Here is a 23,568-nt window from a genome sequence, read left to right on the forward strand (position 1 = left end):
AAATGATAAGATGATCAACAAGACCAACTACTCTGCTCAAACGCAAAATGTCTTGGGTCATATTATTGAAAGATGAAAGAGAAAACATTCTTTTGAAAGTGATACCACCCCCATTTTCATTTGCATAGGCTTGGATTGTCTCCGGGTGATCAGAATCTGATCTCTCATATCTGTTACTTCCTTATCAGTAATTGTTATTGTCCATTCCAGCAATCGATTGCACTATTTACTCTATAAGTTCAACCATATCAGGGGCATATAAACCAACTGATGTAGTTTTCCCGAGAGTCATTGATCCTGATGATTGGGTGCAACTTTGACTATCCGACGCATATAGCAGGCTAGTCCACTGCTTTCCTCTGTTCTCTAGATTATTAAGGATTAGAAGAGAAGGGCTTGGCTGTCTTTCTCTATCCAAAAACTGATTGCTGCATATTGCTTGTTAAATATAATATAGAATGATGTTGCAATCCCACATCTTTTGAAAACTAATTCACATGACACCAAACTTCCTATATAGCTAGCAGCTATTGAGATGGAATCTTATGGAGCCATGTAGTAAGCACAAAGCGAACTATTCTTTCGCCTTTTACTAAAGAATACCGTGTGCTTGGTACTAATAGTGGCATACATTTATTTTTGGATGGCTGTTCTCATTAGAGCATAGCCAACAATACTAGTATAATTTTATTTCATAAGCGGGATTACATTAATGCCATGATCTGATTACATTAATGCCATGATCTGATACGACTTGAACATTTCAAACTAAATTGTTATGGTTTATAATTAACTGAATACCTGTGTTCTTATACAAATCCAACGCGCACACACACACTTTCACCACACACACACTTTCACAAGAGATGTGAGATGCCGAAGCGTCGTCCATAAATCCAGCGTCAGTCTACAGAGCTAGCCGAAACACTCACACACTGCCCCACATAATACTTTTTGTTTTTTACACTCACACACTGCCCCCACATAATATATTTTTTGTTTTTTTCTCGTCACTGAACCCAATGTACGTGTGTTTATATATATATATATATATATAAAATCTTTTTTATTTATAAAAATAATAAATAATATATTATTAATAAAATTATAATTAATATATTAGTTAATAAAAATTTAATTTATAATAATTTCCAAATCATTAAATAATAATAAAAAAAGAAAAAGAATTATTAATAAAAAATAAACGAAGTAGATGAAGTTAACAAAATTTTATTGGTTTGATTTGAATATTCAGTTATAATATATGTTTATACATTTTCAAAACAGTAATTGAAATACTTCAATATGTGGATTTCATGCCATTCCTCATTATAAAAACAAGAAGTTCTCTTGTTCCTATCTGTCACAACTTGAAGGAGCAATGATATATTTAGCATGAACAGTTTATGTTCTCATTGCTGATTTGCATTTCTGCTCATTTTCATCAAGCAGGAATCTTCTCATTGCGAGCTTTACTCCTGGATGCTACACAACGCCACCTGCATAGCCTCTGTTTCTCCAATGAAGATGACTGCTACGTCGAAGGATCTTGATGTTGATGATATTTTCTTTGCTAATCCAATACATCTATTGTTGATCCCGTGTAGCTCAAAATGAACATTGATTTTGATGATAACAAAACTTAAAGAGAATCTATCTAACCCAACTTTAAAGTGATGTGTAGATTCTTTATCTTATGTATAAAGAACTCTTGAAGTTGCATCTAAGGAGAAAGGATACTCAAAGGCATTTCAAGACAAATCCAAAATGAGAAAAGAACAAGACTATGAAAGCCAAGACTCAAAGAAAAGGTATGAAAGTCATAGAGTTAGAGATTGAGTTTTAAGTCTTATGTGAAAAGAATAGATGAGAATTTAGTCAAATGGAGCTCAAAAATGAAATTTTATTTTCTGATTATTTTTTCTCATCATGACGTTGGATACTGCTATTGGAACTTATTTTTCTTAAGGTTTAAATTTTTTTTACAAGTTGAGACATGCAGCTGATGACTTAGTTTGCTAACTGGTTTGCTAAAATATTAGTTTGCTAATGTGTTTGCTAAAACATTAGTTTACTAACCATTTACTATCATACAAAATTTCATTAGTTTGCTAAATGATCAGAGCTGCTCAACTTCGTACAAAAGGACAAAATAACGGCCATTTTGTCTTGAGCAGTGTGTATAACGTTCCAAAAAGGTTTCAAACGGTCTAAAATGATTTGGGACTATAAATACACCTTCTTTACTTCATTTTAGTTTGATGAAAGCTTACATTTGAACTCCAACTTTGATTTTTCATTTATTGCTTTCATTCAAGAGCTTTAAAGTCTTTGAGCTACCATTGACAAATCAACTCATCTCTTCTTTATAGTTTGATTTGTATTGAGTAAGAGTGAGTGTTAAAACATTAAATTGGATTTAAGAGAGGTTGTACAAGCACCTATTAAAGCTTGAGAGAGTAAGTGCTTGAGATAGCACTTGTGAAGGTTTCAAGTTATCTTGGTAAAAGCTTGGTGTTGAAAAGTTGTAAAGGGCTTTTGGTCTCTTGCCTTCAAAAGAGCAAATAGTAGAGAGAAGACTCAAAGAGGGTTCTTTGAGAGAGTGGATGTAGGCTAGTTAAGCCGAACCACTATAAAAATTATTGTGTTTGATCTCTCTAACCTTGACCTTCTTACTTTTGTGCAATTTAAATTTTTCCTTTTATACATGATATTGAATGTTGGTTGAATAGATTGAATTGATAAACTTGAGGACATATTGAGTGAGTTGAGAAATTAGTTATATATTGTATGATGCATGTTTTGTTAGATATAGCTATAAATATAGATTAAGGCTTAAATTGTAACTTAGGAATATATTGTTGAAACACATATTACTTTCATTATATGTAGAGAAGCACCTAGTTGAACAAAGCCACAATTTTTTATTAGGCTACAAGCAAGAGCCGAAAAATTGTTAAAGTCCAATTCACCCCCCTCTTGGACTATTTTGGAAGAACAAATTAGTATCAGAGTTTGTCTCTCTTGCTTAGGGTGTTACAACCTTAGAGTGATCCATAATGGCTGGTTCATCTAGCAATACTGCCGGTATACCCGCACCATTAGCTGAAGGCTACTCAATCACTAGACCACCACTCTTCAATGGCACTAATTATTCATTTTGGAAAGTAAGAATGAGAAATTTCATACAATCTGTAGATATTGATGCATGGAGAATTATTAAAAATGGTCCACATGTTCCTCAAAAGAATGGTCCAGGAACTACAAAAGTTCTAAAACATGAAGATGAATATGATGACAATGATTGGAAGAAAATTTCTATAAATGCTAAAGCTATTAATATTTTGCATTGCTCACTTGACCTTAATGAATATAATCGTATTTCAGGATGTCAATCTACTAAGGAAATTTGGGATAAGCTTGAAGTCACTTATGAAGGAACTGATGTCATCAAAGAGTCCAAAGCAAATATTCTTATCCGAGATTATGAGCTGTTCGAAATGAGGCCAGGAGAATCAATTGCGGATATGAGTACAAGGTTTACTGATCTTGTAAATCTTCTCAAAGCACTTGGTAAAAGATTTGAGGAAGCCGAACTTGTGAAGAAAATTCTTAGATCACTTCCAAAATCTTGGGAAACAAAGACAATAGTTATCCAAGATACCAAAGATTTTAAAACATTCACCTATGATGAACTCATTGGTTCTCTCATTGCACATGAGATGGTATATAAGAAAGATGAAGTTGAAAATGAGCAAAAGAAGAAGAAAAGTATTGCTCTCAAGTCAAACAAGGATGAAGATAAGAAGAAAGGAGTTGCATTCAAAGTTGACTCAAGTGACAACTCAAGTGCTTCAAGTGATGATGATGATGAAATGGCTATGCTTGCAAGAAAATTCAAAAGAGCTTTCAAGAAAGGAGGAAGCAAATACAAGAAATTTTTGAAAAAGTATACTCCCAAGGATAAACATTTCAAGGAATCAAAAGAAGAAATTGTATGTTATGAGTGTCACAAACCTAGACATATCAAGCCCAAATGTCCATTACTCAAAAAGAAGAAAGGAAAAGAAGATAGAAGCAAGAAAGCTATGAAAGTAGTATGGAGTAATAGTGAAGAATCTTCAAATGATGAATCAAGTGACAAGGAGACTGCTCTTCTTTGTATGATGGCACTTGAAGAGAAAGTCGAGAGCTCACAAAAGGAAGAAGAAAGTGACAATGAGGAAAACTCTTATGAATCTCCAAATGTAGAAGAACTTGAACTTGCATTTGCTAAAGTATATGATGAGTATAGAAATTACAAGAGAAAGTAGACAAAAATGAATTTAGAAATTGAATCATTGAGATCACAAAATATTGCCATGTCTAATGTGCATAAAGAAAATGAGTTTTACAAAGGACAAATTGCTTTGTTCAAAGAACTAGACTTAGAGTTGAAAACCTCAAAAGAAACTTGTGAAATGCTCATTGAGAAAAATAAAGTTCTTGAAGCAAAAGTAGAATCCTTGACAAATGATTTGGCTAAATTCACAAAAGGAAAAGAAACTCTAAATGTACTTCTTGGAAACCAAAGAATTTCAAATGAAAAATATGGAATTGGTTTTGATGGTTTCATGAACTATGGTAAATATAAGAATCATTTCATTAAAGCATCTACATCCTCCTTGCCTAATGTTACATGTTATTATTGCAATAAAAGAGGTCATATGATTAGTTCTTGTGCACTTAGGAAAGGTCTTCTTAAGGTAAAGAAGGTATGGGTGCCAAAGAGAACCTTACCTAAGGTCACTAACCCCCAAGGACCCAAAGTTGCTTGGGTACCTAAAGTTCAATGATTAAATTTCAGGTTTGTTTCAAAGCACATGACCGGTGAAAAGGACAAATTTTCAGAAATTACAATGAAAGATGGAGGATATGTAAAATTTGGAGATAAAGGGAAAGGAAAAATAATTGGAAATGGCACAATTGGAACATAATCTTGTATTGAAGATGTATCGCTTGTTGAAGGTTTGAAATACAACTTGCTAAGTGTAAGCCAACTGTGTGATAAAGGTTTTGAGGTAAAGTTTACTTCTTCTCTATGTACAATCAATAACTTAGATAATGACACATTGTTCATTGCAAATAGATCCAATAATGTTTACTTGCTTGACATAAATAATTTTGAAACTAATCATGGTACATGTCTAGTATCTCTTGATAAATCTAGTTATTTGTGGCATAGAAGATTGGGCCATGTAAGCATGCATACACTCTCAAAATTGTCTAAGAAAGATTCCTAAGATTAATTATGAAAATGAATTTCAATGTAGAGCATGTGCACTAGGAAAGTATACTAGAGCATCTTTTAAATCTAAAAATATTGTGTCTACTACTAGGCCATTAGAATTGCTTCATCTTGATTTATTTGGACCCGTATCTCCTACTAGTCTTGGTGGGAAGTCATATGCTTTAGTTATTGTTGATGACTATTCGAGATATACATGGACATTTTTCCTTACTCACAAAGATGAAACTTTTGAAAAATTCACCTCTTTTAGTAAAATAGTTCAAAATGAAAAAGGCTTTTGCATCTCATCTATAAGAAGTGACCATGAAACTAAATTTGAAAATCATTTATTTGAGAAATATCGTGATAAATATGGAATCAACCATAATTTTTCAGCTTCTAAAACACCACAACAAAATGGAGTAGTAGAAAGGAAAAATAGGACTTTGTAAGAAATGACTAGAACTATGTTGAGTGAAAATAATTTGCCAAAGTACTTTTGGGCTGAAGCTGTTAATACATCTCGCTATGTATTGAATAGAGTTTTGATTAGACCAATTTTGAAAAAGACCCCCTATGAGCTGTGGAAAGGAAGAAAACCAAATATCTCATATTTCAAAGCATTTGGTTGTAAGTGCTATATTTTAAATAACAAGAAGGATAACTTAAAGAAATTTGATGCTAAATCCGATGAAGGAATCTTTCTTGGGTATTCAACAAAGAGTAAAGCCTATAGAGTGTTCAATAGAAGAACTTTAGTTATTGAGGAAACTATTCATGTTTTATTTGATGAGACTAACCCTTCTATCAAAAGGAAAAATGTTTGTGATGATAACAATGAGCAAGTATTTGGAAAAGAAAATATAATATCAAGTCAAGAAACGGAACAAATTAATGACAAAGATGAAGAAACTCAAGGAGAAACCACAATAGATGTCCATAATGCCAATGAAGATCAAATCAATGAAGAAATGCCAAATTTGGAAGAATTACAAGTAAATGAGCCCCAACATGAAGATTTACCTAAAGAATGGAGATTTCATAGAAATCATCCTCAAGAAGACATTATTGATGATCCATCTTAGAGGATGATGACTAGAGCTCAATTGAGAAGATATTTTGGTAATGTTGCCTTTGTTTCACAAATTGAACCTAAATGTTTTGAAGATGCTCAAAATGATGAAAGTTGGATTCTTGCCATGCAAGAAGAACTAAATCAATTTGAGAGAAATAAAGTTTAGAATTTAGTGCCTAAACCAAAAGATCATTCAATTATTGATACTAAATGGGTTTTTAGAAACAAAATGGATGAAAAAGGCAATGTTGTTAGAAACAAAGCTAGACTAGTGGCTTAAGGCTACAACTAAGAGGAAGGGATTGATTTTGATGAAACTTTTGCTTCGGTTGCTAGAATTGAAGCTATTAGAATGTTGTGTGCCTTCGCATATTACAAGGATTTTATGCTTTATCAAATGGATGTCAAGAGTGCATTTTTAAATGGTTATATTGATGAGGAAGTGTATGTTGCACAACCTCCAGGCTTTGAAAATCATGAGCATCCAAATCATGTTTATAAACTTACTAAAGCTTTATATGGTTTAAAACAAGCTCCTAGAGCATGGTATGAAAGGCTTGGTAAATTCCTTTTACAAAATGATTTTCAGAGAGGCAAAGTGGACACAACACTTTTTGTTAAGAAGCATCATGATGATATGCTCATTGTGCAAATTTATGTTGATGATATAATTTTTGGTGCTACTAATGAATCTCTTTGCAAGAAATTTTCTAAGATTATGCAGAATGAATTTGAAATGAGCATGATGGGTGAGCTCACATTCTTCCTTGGAATTCAAATTAAGCAAATGAAAGATGGCATCTTCATAAATCAATCAAAGTATATCAAGGATATGCTAAAGAAATTTAAGATGGAAGATTTGAAGAGCATGGGCACTCCTATGAGTTCAACAATTAAATTGGACAATGATGAAAAAGGTAAAGAAGTAGATACCAAGCTTTATAGAGGTATGATTGGCTCTCTTTTGTACCTTACTGCATCTAGGCCAGACATACACTTTAGTGTTTGCTTGTGTGCAAGATTTCAATCATGTCCAAAAGAATCCCATCTAAGTGCAGTTAAAAGAATCTTTAGATATCTCATTGGCACATACTCAATTGGTTTATGGTATCCAAAATGTGAATCGTTTAATCTTGTTGGTTATAGTGATTCCGATTTTGTTGGAAGTAGACTGGATAGAAAAAGTACTTTAGGTACTTGTCAATTTCTTGGTCTTGCACTAGTTTCTTGGCACAGTAAGAAACAAACTTTAGTAGCTTTATCTACAGCTGAGGCAGAATATATAGCTGCTGGTAGTTGTGTTGCTCAAATTTTATGGATGAAACAACAATTGGAAGATTTTGGTTTAAAATATAATCTTGTTCCAATTAGGTGTGACAACACAAGTGCCATGAACTTGATCAAAAATCCAGTCCAACATTCAAGAACAAAACATATTGAGATCAGACATCATTTTATTAGAGACCATGTTCAAAATGGAAATATCAAAATAGAGTTTGTTGCCTCTGAAAATCAACTTGCTGACATTTTTACAAAACCACTTAATGAAGAAAACTTTTGTAAAATTAGAAGGGAAATTGGTATGTGTGAACCACTTGCTTGAAATTTAATTCATAATAATTTCATTTTATCCAATGTGTGAGTGATTTACTGTGATATAAGTTTGCTGAGAAATCTCTAAAGAACATTAGCTAACTTGTTTGTGTACTTGAGAAATTAGTTTACTGAGTTGTATGCTAATGTTACGTGACTAAAATTAGTTTGCTATATCGTGTACTGTTCAAATTTCAAACAAAAAGGTGATTGTGCTTGAAATTCTCTGTATGTCCAGCAATGCACTTATCTTTTCACATTTGATATCACATTCTCAGTGCTGTGTCAGACATGTAGAAATATATATTTATGCATATAAAGATAAATAGACTTGTTTGAAATATATATAAAAAAAGAAAAAAGAAAAAAGAAAACAGGTTCAGATAAAGTACACTGGAATAGAAAAGCGCGGGACTCAAGAGAACTTAAATCCTCTGCCACACGAAACCGTCACCCTCTCTCTCCTCTGCATTGGTTCACGACAATACACCTCCAAAACAAACCCATTTTCTTTCCGGCAAAACAAACCTAAACTCATCAGACCTCACATCTCTCTTTTCCTCTTCAATCTTCTCTTACCGAAAAGCCATTGTCAGATTTCACCATTTTTTTTTGTGTCGATGGCTCGCGCTAAACGCAAGTCCCCTGTTGCTGCTGCTGCTTCGTCATCCTCATCAGCCTCCGACGATATCCCTGTCGCCGCATTACGAAAGAAATTGAAAGGAAAGAAAAACTCACCTGAATCGAAATCAGCTAGTGCGTCTTCCGACCCATCCAAGGCTATTGAACCCACTATATCGACACCAGAAATGAAAAAGAAGCGAAAAATGCGAGGGATTGATACCCAACGCAAAAAGGGCGCTGTCAAATCTTCGGGCTCAGTGGATAAGGCGCTGCTAGATTGTAAATTTATCAAATGGGAGTACTTTGGTCAGGTAAATTTTCAATTCAAAGAACTTTTTGAGTTTCAAGGATGGATGGCTGTTTGTGAATGTACAAATGCATATTACCCTAGGCTTGTTCAAGATTTCTATAGAACTTTAAGAACAGTTGATGATGAGGACAAATTTGAGGTTGTTTTGAATGATAGTGTATATGTTGTTTCTGTTGAAATGATAGCTACGGCTTTGAACTTGCCTAATGATGGAAATAAAATCTCCACACATAGAGATGTTGCTAGGGTGCCAGGCTTTAATTTGGTTGAGTTTGAAAATGAAGTCTTCCCTGCCAATACTACCATAAATGAAAAGTACACTAGCACAAATGCTTTTCAACATATTAAAATCATTCACAGTATGGTGAACTACATTTTCTGTCCTAAGTCTGGCAGCTATGGTTATTTGAGTCACCTGGACATGTGTATCATGTGGCACATTGTTAACAAAGTAAGGATGAATTTGGCTTATTTGATTTTCAAGAACATGTGCAAAGCTTATGGGATTGGAAAATTGCCTTATGCACATCTTTTGACTGCTGTGTGTTAAAGAGCTGAATGTAAATATCTCTAAGGAAAGTTCTAGGACTGATTTGATTGTGCTTAGAGAAATTCACTCTAACACTGATGGAAGAAAGAAAATGTTTGAAAAAGGTGGTTCTTCCTCAGCTAAGGTTGGTTCCAATTCTACAAATGAATTTATGAGTGAGTTTCAAGGGCTAAAAGCTGCTGTTAATGAGCAATTTAGTTCAACCCATCAGTCCATTGAACTTTTGAGAAAATTTGTGGATGTGGTTGACTACAAAGTGAGTCACCTGCTTACTCAAAATGAGGAATTAAAAAGGCTAATTGTGGATCTTTAGCAGGCCAAGGAAACTGGTTTCCCAACTAAGGTTGAGGCTGCTACTCAAGTCTCTGCTCATAGTACTGGTAAGGGTGAAAGTAATAAGGTTGGTGAGCCTCCAGCTGCTTTGGCACATGAAAGTGACCAAGTAATTGAATCTGAGCTTGCACTGCAGAGAAGCCCCCGCTGACTATGCTAGTGAATGTGTCATTGAACCTGAAGTTGGTCCTGCAACTGGTGTACCCACTGAGAATGATAGTGAAAAGGTTGTAGAACCTGAAGGTGAGCTACCTGTTGAACCTCCAAGTGCACCACTGCTGGAACCTGCAGCTGCCCCTACGCAGCAGCAGGAAGCCTCTCTAAAGGATCACCAAGCAAGTGCTCCATCTCAACTATCTGCAGCTGCTGCCCCTGCAGCCAAGAAAGGTAGGAAAAGGTCTAAGTCAACCGTGTCAAATCCATATCAGTCACTAGCTGCTGCTCTTCAACCACCATCTGATGAAGATGAGCCACAGAAGGATGATCAATTGGCTGACCAATAATCTCAGCCCCCTACTGCTAAACCCACCAGGAAGAAGTTGGTGCCTTCCAAATCCACTCGCAAGAGCACAAGACTAAAATGATTCCCATCTAATCTGCATTTTTAGTTTCCTATCTGCATTTTTAGTTTACTAGTCTGTTTGCTACTATTGGTTTTTAGTTTGCTACTGTTCCCCTTACTGAATTTAAATTTGGGCCAACATGATTCTTTTTGGGTTATTTTCTCCTATTTCCTTTTTGATTGATGACAAAAAGGGGGAGAATAGGATGGATATGGATATGTGTTTATACTTGATGGATATGGATATGTGAATATGTGTTTATAGGATGGATATGAATGTGTTGATAATACTTGTGTTAATGGATATGTGTTTATACTTGTGACAAATGGAAATTTTTTTTAGAATATTGTGAAAATCTTATAATCATGCTTTATAGCATAAACTCAGAGGGAGTTTTTGTACAGCAAATAAATTTCTTGGAAATTATGTGCATATATTTAGGGGGAGTACTTTAGGCATACTACATTGCTTGGATTCATATACTCACATAAACCTTCACACACTTTTATTTTTTATTGTTGATTCAATTGAGTTTTGTCATCATCAAAAAGGGGGAGATTGTTGACCCCGTGTAGCTCAAAATGAGCATTGATTTTGATGATAACAAAACTCAAAGAGAATCTATCTAACCCAACTTTAAAGTGATGTGTAGATTCTTTATCTTATGTATAAAGAACTCTTGAAGTTGCATCTAAGGAGAAAGGATACTCAAAGGCATTTCAAGACAAATCCAAAATGAGAAAAGAACAATACTATGAAAGCCAAGACTCAAAGAAAAGGTATGAAAGTCATAGAGTTAGAGATTGAGTCTTAGGTCTTATGTGAAAAGAATAGATGAGAATTTAGTCAAATGGAGCTCAAAAATGAAATTTTATTTTCTGATTATTTTTTCTCATCATGACCTTGGATACTGCTATTGGAACTTATCTTTCTTAAGGTCTAAATTTTTTTTACAAGTTGAGACATGCAGCTGATGACTTAGTTTGCTAACTGGTTTGCTAAAATATTAGTTTGCTAATGTGTTTGCTAAAACATTAGTTTACTAACTAGTTTACTACTGTTGCCAAAATTTCATTAGTTTGCTAAATGATCAAAGCTGCTCAACTTCGCACAAAAGGACAAAATAACGGCCATTTTGTCTTGAGCAGTGTGTATAACGTTCCAAAAAGGTTTCAAACGGTCTAAAATGATTTGGGACTATAAATACACCTTCTTTACTTCATTTTAGTTTGATGAAAGCTTACATTTGAACTCCAACTTTGATTTTTCATTTATTGCTTTCATTCAAGAGCTTTAAAGTCTTTGAGCTACCATTGACAAATCAACTCATCTCTTCTTTATAGTTTGATTTGTATTGAGTAAGAGTGAGTGTTAAAACATTAAATTGGATTTAAGAGAGGTTGTACAAGCACCTATTAAAGCTTGAGAGAGTAAGTGCTTGAGATAGCACTTGTGAAGGTTTCAAGCTATCTTGGTAAAAGCTTGGTGTTGAAAAGTTGTAAAGGGCTTTTGGTCTCTTGCCTTCAAAAGAGCAAATAGTGGAGAGAAGACTCAAAGAGGGTTTTTTGAGAGAGTGGATGTAGGCTAGTTAAGCCGAACCACTATAAAAATTATTGTGTTTGATCTCTCTAACCTTGACCTTCTTACTTTTGTGCAATTTAAATTTTTTCTTTTATACATGATATTGAATGTTGGTTGAATAGATTGAATTGATAAACTTGAGGACATATTGAGTGAGTTGAGAAATTAGTTATATATTGTATGATGCATGTTTTGTTAGATATAGCTATAAATATAGATTGAGGCTTGAATTGCAACTTAGGAACACATTGTTGAAACACATATTACTTTCATTATATGTAGAGAAGCACCTAGTTGAACAAAGTCACAATTTTTTATTAGGCTACAAGCAAGAGCCGAAAAATTGTTAAAGTCCAATTCACCCCCCTCTTGGACTATTTTGGGACAACATCTATCTACTAGAATCCCCACCACACATGGGGCATTTCTAAGCATCTGTTATAATCCAGAACCATCAAGAAGTCGCAAATGACAAAGAGGATTTCATGGACAAGTAAGGAAAATGAAGAATTATGAAGAAATGCTTGCTAAATTTGTCATGTTACCTTCTGGTTCACAATGCGAACAAACAAACAATGGCGAAAACCAATTTCTGAAACTCTATTTTGATTGACTAACATTTGCTCTTCCAGCATTAGCATAAAAATTTATAGCCATTACAATTGAGTGCCTTCAAACGTGTAAGCAGATGGTTTGCTTGCATTGCAGAAGTGAGCTTAAAACTGGAAACAAGCAACTTCAGAAAGTTATTCAGGAGTAATCACCGTTATCTTGTGAATAAAAAAAAAATAAAAAAAAAAATAAAAAAAGAGAAAAGGGAAGAAAAGAAAGGACACCTGGGTAGAAGATAATTGAGAAAGAGGGGAAGAAGAGAAAACCGAGAGAAAGAGAGAGAATTTGGGGATATGTAGGATATACTGATTTTGTGCATATGTGAAGAGTGTTGCAAGTTGAATATTTACAAACCTAGGGGTAAGCCAAAATCTATTTAACTTATGAATTCTATTTACAAAAGGATATAAATTGTCTGTACAAAATTGTTTAGTCTAGCTTAGTCCAGTGATTGAGATTCAGATTCTTTTTATTCTCCCATCCCCTTATATATATATATATATATATATATATATATATATTCAAAGTTAACATAAAAAAAAATTCTCAATTTCTACTCTAAGGCATGGCCAATAAAATGGCCAGTGTAAACAAGGTTCGATTACATTCAGAACGAACATTATTTTCCTTTTGGACCTGGTGATATTGGCATCTTCAGCTTGGAGGATGAAAGCTTTGCTCGCATAACGTTTCCAACATTGCTCCCTTGTTTGGATTCTTCCAACATTGCACCCAAAATTGTCATGGAAATTCAGGCTGTAATAGAGCTTTTTATTTATTCTATTTTAGTCTTAAATATTGAGAAGGTATAAAGATGAGAGAATAGAGAAGCAAGAACATATGTTGAAAATGCAATTTCCATTACGGCACCGTTTCTCATATAACAGAAATAACTAACTGAATAGGCGTTTTTGAGAGGCAGAATTCGGAGGGAGCTTGGCGAGAGAGACAGAGAGAGAGAGAAATGGATAGCAATGTCAGACAAGAACGAAGAAGAAGAATTATGGAGAGAGGGAGTGATCGCTTGGCTCTCATCACCGGCCAAGTCCGTGCTCTCAGTCCATCGCCGTCGCTACCATCACCATCAAATCAACGTCAACGTCGACATGCGCACACGGAATCTTCTCCATCACTTATGTTCTCTCCTAATGATAATGCTCAAATCAATGGTACCCATTTTCTCAAATCTGTTTATTAGTATAATACCATCATTTCCCCGATAGATTGATTGTCATTGATACAGGTTGGGCTAGTGATAATTTATATTCGCATTATTTCTTTTTATGAATAAATCATATTTGCATTATTGAGATATCGCTAATGGAAAATGTTGATTATTTTATAATTTTTCCTTTGGAGAAAAAAAAAATTGAAGTCAATGGACAATTTTCTTGCTTCTGTTTAAAATTGAAAGGAGCCCTCAACCCTTTTATTTTTCTATTCATTAATTATTTGTTAGATTTAGAATTAATCCTATTTGATACTGAAGAAAAGTCTGTTGGTCATCTCAAAACATGTTGGTTTATTCATTTATGGCGTTTGCAGCTGGTCCTGAGGAAACGGATGATGTCTCTGGTTCCAAATTCATGAAAACCAGGACCATCAATGAGTATCCAGGGGCCAGAAACTTTCATAGAGGAAACCAAGCGGAAACTCGTTTGGTGAAAAGTGCGACAAGCCCTGACACCTTGAGTAAACTGCAGCAGCCTTCTGAGATCACACCATCAGTTCAAAAGGCACCAAGTCAGCCCAAATTGTTCTCTTCCAAAAGGATAAACTACTGCATTATAGCTTCTGAGAGAACGCGAGCTATTTGTTCTCTCATTGTAGCTTTTCTTGTCATTGTGAATTCAGATAGCTTCATTGCCTCAAGGCCTTTTTGCATAATCCTGTTAACTGATGTAACAATTGTGCTTGCCCGATTGTTTCGTGAGAGTGGAAATGACTCCGAGGAGATCGAGGAAGAACAAAATTCAGGTAAAGAAGATGAAGATAACTGGGCTGGAGCAGTCAAGCTCTTGGAGAGAGGTTTGTTCCTGTACCAGGCCATTTGTGGCATCTTCACTGACTGCAGTGTTTATTTGGTTGCAGTCATCTGTGGCCTCTCTCTAGTATAGCTTTGCCGACAGTTAAAATGATTAATAATATAATTTTAACCTTGTGGCTGCAACTAGTGTGCAGTCAGTGCAGCCAAAAAATAATTTTTGTTGAGGTCTCCCTTGATGTGCCAAAAAATATTTTTCCCAGTTTCAATGAACATATATTACATTTTCTTTATTTTTATTGCCTTCCCCAATATCAGTGAAAACTTTTTAAGAATAAATTTTGAAGCCCTCTATTTGGCATTGCAAATTGTATTGTTATTGTGAGTTCTTCCATTAATTTTACTCTTACTCATATGCGTTTGTCGTTTGCTTACCTCGGTGTGAAAATAAGATTGCTTGTTGCAAGTCATATCTTGTGAGAGGTCTCTTTTCAATTTAATGATATATGTTTAAATATTTTGTTCTATGGGGCCAATTATTGGAGCTTTTGTTTTAGGTTTTTAATTTCATTAATGAATGCAAGAATATCCATAAAGTACTTTTATGCTTTGCTGCTCGAAAGGTTTGAATAACTCTCTGATTGGAACCTAACTTGACATAGGACTTGTTTGGGGATAGGAGATTAATTGTATTACTTATCCAATTCATGTACAACTGCACAATGATAATGGTCAAAGTGGTATTAATTGTTGGGTTGCTGGCAGGTAGTGGACATACTGGGACATGGGTGTGTTTTCATGTCATGATCAGAGTAAGGATTTGAGATTGAAAGAAATAAAGAACTCTAGAAAACTAACCAAAGGCTTGGATTACTTGTGCTTTTTTTATTTTTCTCCTTTTTTCACCTATTTGCATAGAGTAGTTAAAGTTAATTACCATTGTTAATTTCACTTGATGTAGAAGTATGCCATAAAGAATAATGCAAAAGAGTAGTAGGTGAGATTGGCGAATATGGCTTAGATGGGTGGGGTAGATTGTCCTCCCAAATTATTGAAGCTCCCCAGCTGTTAAGAATAATCTTGTTGGTGACTAGATGAGGTTACTTCAAATTCATTCAAAGAATTGGGGACCATTTCTACTCATAAATTTTTGACCATTTACATTTAATGGTCATCCATATTTTAGGTGTCAAGTCATCACATAGGAACCAGTTGCAGTGGAGCCAAAAATGATTGAAGGATAATGAATTATTCTTTCTTTTAATGCATAGCCTTACATGGTTGTACCTTGATTCTCATGTGATGAAATTATTGCTTGAAAAAGAATGTTTATGTTTCCATATGGTTAAACAAGGTGACAAAAAAAAAAGGACATTCTGTTATTTACAAGAATCTATCTGGAAAATCACTGCGATAAGGGACAAGTAGTGCTGAAGTATAACTAGAGAAACAATATTTTATTTTAGATTATGATTCACTAATTCAATTTAAATCAGAAACATTTTCTGGGTCTTCCTTGTTTAAGGTTAGTTCATTTCTTGTCAGACCTAAGAGATCAGTTCTTGCAGTTTGTTGTTGTTCTTTTTATTTTTACCAACTTTTATCTTGAACAATGAATGAGTTCGTTGCCAACCTTGGTAGGTAAAATTGATATTCTAGTTGTCGTTTGCTCTGTTTTAAAACCAGTAGTAAAGATGCCATAAATCCAGCTGTTGAGGCGATCAAGACTTGGTTTCAATGCAATAATGTAACTTGCAGAAGCAACCTTAAACAGCAAAACTTCTTGTTTGTTGGCTGATTTTAAGTATCCAGAATTATACACCCCCAACTTTCGGTCTGAAGGGGCTCCTCATGAGGTAATGCAGCACCTTAAAGGGATTCTCTTTGGACCCACTAATGGAACTGCTTTGGGATCCTTAAAATTGCATCAGCAAAATTTCACTAAAATTTTATTGGCTTATATTTATAGCCAGCCCTCCCTCTATAATCCTGGGATCACACTGGCTTGGGAAAGGGCTAAAGGAGGTCTGGCAGGCACCATCCTAGTATCTGAGATTCCATACTTTAATTTCGGTGGCCTTTTCTTTTAAACTTCTTTACCTTTGGGATTAGTTTGATTGTTTCCCTCTTTGTCTTTTTGGTGGTATTCCACATGCGAGTTGCTTTCTATTGTTCATTTTGGAAGGGTCCTTAACAATGTTAAAGAGATGAAACTTATCTTCCAAATTACTTTTATCTGTCATAAATCATAATCAGTGTTATGAACCTCTTGTTCTGATAAGTTAAAACCAGTGTACTAATAAGACAAGACTAGATTACTGATTAACTATATAAACTTCTATGTCACTAAGCTAGCTAGGTGATTAGTAAGACATCATAAGCAGAAAAGGCAAAGAAATCAACAATGGAGTTGAGACCTGGTAGGCTTTTGATATGGGGATTTTGATTCCTTGACAAGGTAAGTGGGGCATCCTCTACCATTATAATTGCTTGTGGACCTCACTGAGGGGACTGAAGTGGAGTGTGAACCCTAGAAATATATATAGCTTTATACTAGTTTGAACTGAGATGAGCATACAGTTTTAATGAGATAGATGGGCCCTTGTGTGACAGGAATGGTGCACATGCACTGAGTTGCCTCATATGCTATCTGAACTTACTGTCCTCAAGAATCCCCACTGATAGAGAGAGAAAGTTTTCTTGAAAAGGACCCTTATATGTTTGTAATGGAAATGTCAAAACGCACTCATTTATTGAGCCTGCAATCAGCTTCTACCATTATATGTGTTGGTTGAGAGATCCCATTTTGTATGGGGCACATGCATTTGTGTATCTTTCTGGATAGATCATCAGCTGGTACACTGTCTCACTCTTGTGCATTGTCTGGACCACTAAATCAAAATCATTATTTTAATTGCAATAATTAATTAATTAATTAATTAATTAAACCAAGTATTATATATCTAATAATAAAACTAGAAATCACTAATCACTGCCTCTAAACTCAAGAGACGAGAACAAAAAACAAACGCTTTGAAGAGCTATCCACTTTCAACGACCTATACTTCTTTAATAATTAAAGCATTTCTTGAAGTTGCAAAAAGATGTTAATTTATTAATTAGTTAATTGCCCACTTGGAGATTAATTAATTATTGTCTTTAGTCATCATCATTGTTCAGATTATTATCATGCGATCATGATAGGTTAGTTGCTTCAAATTTACTAGGGAAAAAGAAAAAGATAAGGCAAGATTGGATGGGCCAAAATACATGAATCCAAAAGCATCTTCAGTTACTTCTGATTCAAGTGACAAGAAGAAGAAGCTGAAGGTGCCAAAAATACATGAACAATATGAAAAAAATAATAATTCTAGTCAATATAACAAAAAGAAAAAGAAAACTACATGTTGAATATCAAGAAAATTACGGGAGAGAGATGATCAAGAAACCTCGAAACTCCACAATTTCTTGTCTTTATACTAAAGGATGAGTCTTTTCAAAGATCCTGGAAGGAACAGCAAACCTGGCAGAGAAGGAGCGAGACATGTTATCAGGATCAGACCACGTTGAGCCTTGATCGAAATTCTGAGAGTAGGTATAAGGATCATAAGAGAAACACATCCGATTACTTGCACACGAGCAATCAAAAAATTTCTTCTTTTCTCTCATTATTTTCCTCCACAACAATCTCCATCTTGGCCTCTTTGATGCAGTACTGCTCTCCAACACAGACGACAAGATTGGATCATACCGATCATTCACGTAGGCATCCATGTTAGTGGTAGCAGTGCCTGAATTGCACCAGCTGCTGAGTTCCATGGTAGCTAGGTAGACTAGACAGAGTTGCAGCTCCCTGGGCTTTATGTAAAGGATCAACGTTAAGAGTTGCAGATAAACAAGTTGATTTTGAGACATGTTCACGTGACATAATCGAGGGGTAAAGTTGTCATTTTGGTAGGGACATAGCCAGGATTTACTCCTCAAATTCATTTAGATACATGTTAGTTGGACTATGTTACAACATGACTGAGTTGACTGGGATTGATGGATGTGAGAGGTCTCAACACCTGATATCGATTACTGGGTTGATTGGGTCCCTTTTTGCTAACTAGTTTATAATGTATATATTTTTTTATTTAAATTATATATTTTTAATTGGTTTACTTTAATTAATTGGTTTCTGTTAATTAATTAACAATTTCCATTTTTATTATTTAAATAGTTTTCTTTTTTAAAGATATATACAAGTACATGACGATGACAAATGAATTCCCTCGTAAATTGATGATTTTCTTTTCCTTCGACTAGAAATGAATAATATTTTCCTTCAATTTTGTAGAAATGTCGACGCCAAATGCAGCAAACTCTATCAAAAACCCATTAATATCCTTCATCGGTGATTTTGCTAGCCCTTGTTTATAGAAAGCTTCATCACAAAACCCAAAATTAGTAATGGCAGCAATAAGCATGGTGTGCACCTCATCGTAGTCACGAACAGAAAATGCAGCCAAAGCTTTTCCAATGTTACTAATGGCCTTCCAGTATTGTTCTAAGCTTATATTAAGGCTTTTCTCGACTTTAAATGAAGTTGATGGATCTTTACTCACTTTCATCGCAATGGAGGATGCATTCTTTACAAGAACATCGAGTGTTTTGATCAATACATGCAAAGATGAAACAACATTTACGGAACCAGTCATGTGTGGAGCAATAAGAGAGACACACTTTGCAGGGTTATGAGTAACCCCACATATATGTTTAAGGGAAGAGTGGATTGATGAAGGTGGCACATTTGGGAAATGGGCAGAGAGAAATGGTTTCAAATCGAAAGGAACAAGATTAGACGAGTGTTCTACAGGTGAGGGAGATGGTGAATCCGAAGCAAAGAATGAAAATGTAGGCTTGGAAGGAATACGAGAAGTGGCTTCCGTAGAGAATGAGAGAAGGGAAGAGAAGACAAGGAAAATAAGGATTGATTTGTTAATAATAAGCTCCATTTTGCTGTGTCCTTCGTAGAGGGGTGTGCTAGATGAGACCAAGTAAAATGGAGCTTAATTAATTAATTAATTAATTAATTATGGTGTTGAAGGAAGAACCATGATTGAGGTTTTTAAAGGGGTAACAGTTAAGCTTGAAAGGTTGCCATTATGACTCTAACTTAATTTGTTATTTTAAAAAAAAAATTATTATAAATTTATGAGGAGTTAGTTATGCAAAGAGGTTTCTAATTAGGTTCTTTAATTGGACATCTTTTACCTATTTAAGGAATTCTCATATGTCTCTCAAATTAAACATTTGCTTTATATAGATTTGGCGACTGCAGCGACAGCAGTAATAACTAATCAAAATTATATAATTAATAGAAAGTACTCCTAATTTTGTAAATTTAATTAAAATATATTAGAAAATTTATACATAGAAATTTTTGGAAAATTAATTTTTAAAATTTTTCATTTTTTAAAAATTTTTTATAAAAAAGAATGATTATATATAATTAAACTTTCAATTTCTAACACTACCTCCTATTTGAAAATTATAATTTTACAATAATTTAATTCAATTTTTTTTTATCAATTTTTATTTTTAGATAAAAGAATTTAATTTTTTAATTTAAAAAATTATAAAAATTATATTAAAAATAATATGTGTGTGATGAGAATAAAATTAATTTTTTTCTCATAATTTTTTTTTTTTTTGGTTCAAACGAATCAAAGGGTCCAAAGATTTTCTTACTACTCCATGGATGAAGATCCTGCAATTGAGTGCCCAACTACGTGGTTCGGTATGGGCTGGCCCAAGAGTCATATAGTCGGCCTATTTTCAATCTTATCACCAGCTATTCTTTGCTATATACGGTTCTCGTATTACTCATTTCCCCATAGCTTCAAGAAAAAGGCTCTTTCAAGGCAAAATTAGTTTAATTCTACCATCTAAATTTGAAGAATAGGATGGAGGAAGAAACAGAACGATGGGAAGATGGAGGAAGTATCAAAATTAAGGCTTCATTTGTTTCGTTAAAAATTATTAATATATAAAAATTATTTTTTATTTAATTATTTGATTATAATATTAAATTATTAATATGTATTTAAATAATACGTGTATAAATATTTTTATATTTTAATAAAATAATTAAAATTTAAAAGATAAAGTTATTTTTCTTAAATTCTGTTATTGTTATTATTTTTTTTGTAAAAACTTATAAATATAGGAATTAATTCTCCTAACAAATATATGGTAAAATACACAGTCGATTACATTTCCATCACTGCCTAATAACAATATTTTAGGAGAAATGAACGAAAATGAAAAAAAATACAAGCATAACAGAAACAGGCATATACAAATAATTGCAATTAAATTTATGGAAGTTTCAGCTGGTTTCTGATACCCAACCCTTCTTATGTACAAACGAAGGGAAATCCACTTAGCTTTTAGCTTCTGGTGCATGCAGCATCTCTCCCCCATGGCCATCAACTTCACTTATTCTGGACCATCAAAGCGCACATCAGTTCTCGTCGTCAAGGGACAGCCTCTTTCTTTCTCTCTATGTATACCTCGGAGAGACAATTTTGTCGAACAATTGTCTGGCTGTTTGTGTTTACCAATACTTCACATGACATTTTTGCCTGTTTGGGATTCATAATTTAAAAAATATTTTAGAAAAAGAGGTCTCTTAGAATTTGAATATAAGACTTTATATTAAAAATAAATATTTGATCATTGAATTATTGACTCAATAATAAAAATTTTGAGCACACTTTGTTTCTCCTGATCAAATTAATCCAGAAAGGTATTGTAAATAATAAGTAAGCATGCTAGCTTCCTATGTAACTATTTATTATTAACAAATAATTAAGCTGGCATTCAAAGACTTTTGACTTTTAACTCATCAAGTGCAGTTTGCTTCTAAGCTAACCTCAGGGATTTTGTGAAATGCAAGGCAAGAATGTCTGATTCAAAAAATAAAAAATGAAAGTTAGAACTCAAAGAACAAGAAAAGGATTTTTCAAAGTAATTACTAGTGACAAAATTTAGACTCTAATAAATTATATCATTATTATAAATAGCATTTTCCACTCTTTTCAAAAGATAAAAAAGGCTAACAATACCAAAACTTTAAAAAAGTCTTTAAAGAAGAAGCTTCATACATACCTTCAAAGGGAACTCAAAGAACCAGAACCCAAGCTTGCCAGTGAACACTGTAGCAGTATCCAAGGGCACCCTGCCCCTAGCCAAGTCCTGAAGCAAGTACACCACGTCCGACAGAATCCTGACCCCATTAAACTCCATCTCAGCATCCACGTAGGATGATGCTAGGGCCCTTACGTGCCCTTGCCCTGATCTCACCTTCCCCAGCCTCTTCCCTCTATACTTGAGAGACACATCGATGTGCCTAAAATCCATGGAATACACGTTCAGGTTACGTACCTTTACAGTGAGGTGCAATGATACATCAATGCTGATTATGGGCAAGGTGTGGATATGCAATTTGTTTAGCCGTAGCCGGACGATCTTGAGGGAGGGATCAGACGGCAAGAAGAGGTAGAAGAGAGCAGCGAGGAGGAGGAAGACGACGATGGAAATGATGAATATACGCAAAGGAGGGCGGCGGATGGTGGGGTGGTAAAAGGGTAAAACGACGTAGTTTTGGTCGCGCTGGCAAGAAATAGGAGCGTAGCAGTGAGGAGGTTGTTGTTCAACTTTGGAGACATCCATGGGAGCTAGAGAATGTGTGTGAGCTTCAAGAGGAATCAAAGGGTAAGAGAAAATGGAGTTGGAGTTTTTTGGTTTTTTGCTCTTCAACATGTTTTGTTTTTTCGTGGGGAAATTGTAAAGGGAACTTCCTAGCTGTTGTAAGGTTTGTTTCAAGAAAAGAAAAAATCTTTTGGGGTCCATACAATGATTTTTATTTTTGGAAAGAAAGGTAGTTTTCCCTCAAACATAAACACAAAATAAAAAAATTTTTGCTCAGATCAAATTAGATCTACCATAAATTTAAAATATAAATATATGAAACAATATATTTAATAGATAAATGTCATTATATATCTTATATCTTGATTTATAATGAATTAAGTTTAAGCAATAAAAATCTCACAAAATATATGATTAAACTTGCTTATTAAATATATTAATTTTGTATATTTATAAATTAAATTTATAATGAGAAAATTTTTGCATATATTCGGTCCATTATAAATTCAATACACAAATATATGGAATTCATCTAGGTAGTCTCACTATACATATTATATCTTAAATATATGATAAATAAGATTAAATAAGAAAAATTATTTATAATAAATTAAAAATGGATAAAAATTTCCCTATATTTTAAACGTATAAAAAATCCAATTTAGGTCAATTTTCTTTCCATCATGTAAATCTTCTAGTACACTCAACATCACTCAAATTCTCAACAATATATTCCAACAAATTAATAATTTTACTTATCTCCACTTCACCCAATTAAATTTTAACCTATGAGTATTCTTATATTAACTTTGCATGTTTGTTTATTAAACACAAAATAGTATATTTCGTTATAGAATTGAATAGAGTTTTTTAATAAATATATATTAAAAATAAATTGGTGTATTGTTTTTATATATGGAATAAATACAAGATAATTTCTCAAATTATTCTATTCTTGGTACAAAGAGACAAACTTGAATATCCCGGACCATAAGTGTTGGATTATCCAGTTCCCCATATATCCATGCAATTTTGAGATTGTAGTGGGTTCCACAAAATCCAATGGGCTCATGCTATGGTCTTCACCTATTGATATTGGCCCACTGAGAGAGAGAGCATCAGCAGCAGCAGCAGCAATCATTGATCATCCAAAGTTTGCAATGGCTAGGCTTGGCAACAGGATCATGCAAGCGAAGCTGGTGGGTATGTCTTTCCCTTCAATTTTTCAATTCCATATGTTTCTGTATCCCCATAAATGGTTCATTTTGCTTATAATCGAGTAATTGGTTTACATAGAATTGTTTTGTTAGCGTAAATTCTGAGCCAACTACAGTTGCTCTTATTTAATTGTATGTCAATCATGGTTTCCCTTACTT

General features: G+C 33.9%; 4 protein-coding genes and 1 non-coding gene across 5 annotated transcripts; 2 read left to right on the plus strand and 3 right to left on the minus strand.

Annotated features, from left to right (window-relative positions):
• The first annotated feature begins 549 nt into the window (after positions 1-549).
• Positions 550-665, plus strand: LOC131181278 (U5 spliceosomal RNA). Its single transcript, XR_009149904.1, has one exon. It is a non-coding gene; the product is annotated as a U5 spliceosomal RNA (small nuclear RNA).
• Positions 666-13,397: 12,732 nt separating this feature from the next.
• Positions 13,398-14,867, plus strand: LOC131169253 (uncharacterized). The gene is made up of 2 exons (XM_058149316.1): positions 13,398-13,679; positions 14,056-14,867. Exons 1-2 carry the CDS (start codon positions 13,475-13,477, stop codon positions 14,625-14,627), a joined length of 777 nt encoding a protein of 258 aa, XP_058005299.1. The 5' UTR covers positions 13,398-13,474; the 3' UTR covers positions 14,628-14,867.
• A 3,101-nt stretch (positions 14,868-17,968) lies between these two features.
• On the minus strand, positions 17,969-18,409 carry LOC131180692 (uncharacterized). Its single transcript, XM_058148056.1, has one exon. The coding sequence runs from the start codon at positions 18,407-18,409 to the stop codon at positions 17,969-17,971; it is 441 nt and encodes a 146-aa protein (XP_058004039.1).
• A 389-nt stretch (positions 18,410-18,798) lies between these two features.
• Positions 18,799-19,491, minus strand: LOC131180693 (uncharacterized). The gene has a single exon (XM_058148057.1). It carries the CDS (start codon positions 19,489-19,491, stop codon positions 18,799-18,801), a length of 693 nt encoding a protein of 230 aa, XP_058004040.1.
• A 1,240-nt stretch (positions 19,492-20,731) lies between these two features.
• On the minus strand, positions 20,732-22,386 carry LOC110659465 (uncharacterized). The gene is made up of 2 exons (XM_021817446.2): positions 21,650-22,386; positions 20,732-21,123 (listed from the first exon to the last, which is right to left on the minus strand). The coding sequence occupies exons 1-2, from the start codon at positions 22,301-22,303 to the stop codon at positions 21,016-21,018; spliced, it is 762 nt and encodes a 253-aa protein (XP_021673138.2). The 5' UTR covers positions 22,304-22,386; the 3' UTR covers positions 20,732-21,015.
• Between the last annotated feature and the right edge of the window lie 1,182 nt (positions 22,387-23,568).

Source organism: Hevea brasiliensis, chromosome 6 (assembly GCF_030052815.1).
Source record: "Hevea brasiliensis isolate MT/VB/25A 57/8 chromosome 6, ASM3005281v1, whole genome shotgun sequence".
In the NCBI taxonomy this organism is placed as follows: Eukaryota; Viridiplantae; Streptophyta; class Magnoliopsida; order Malpighiales; family Euphorbiaceae; genus Hevea; species Hevea brasiliensis.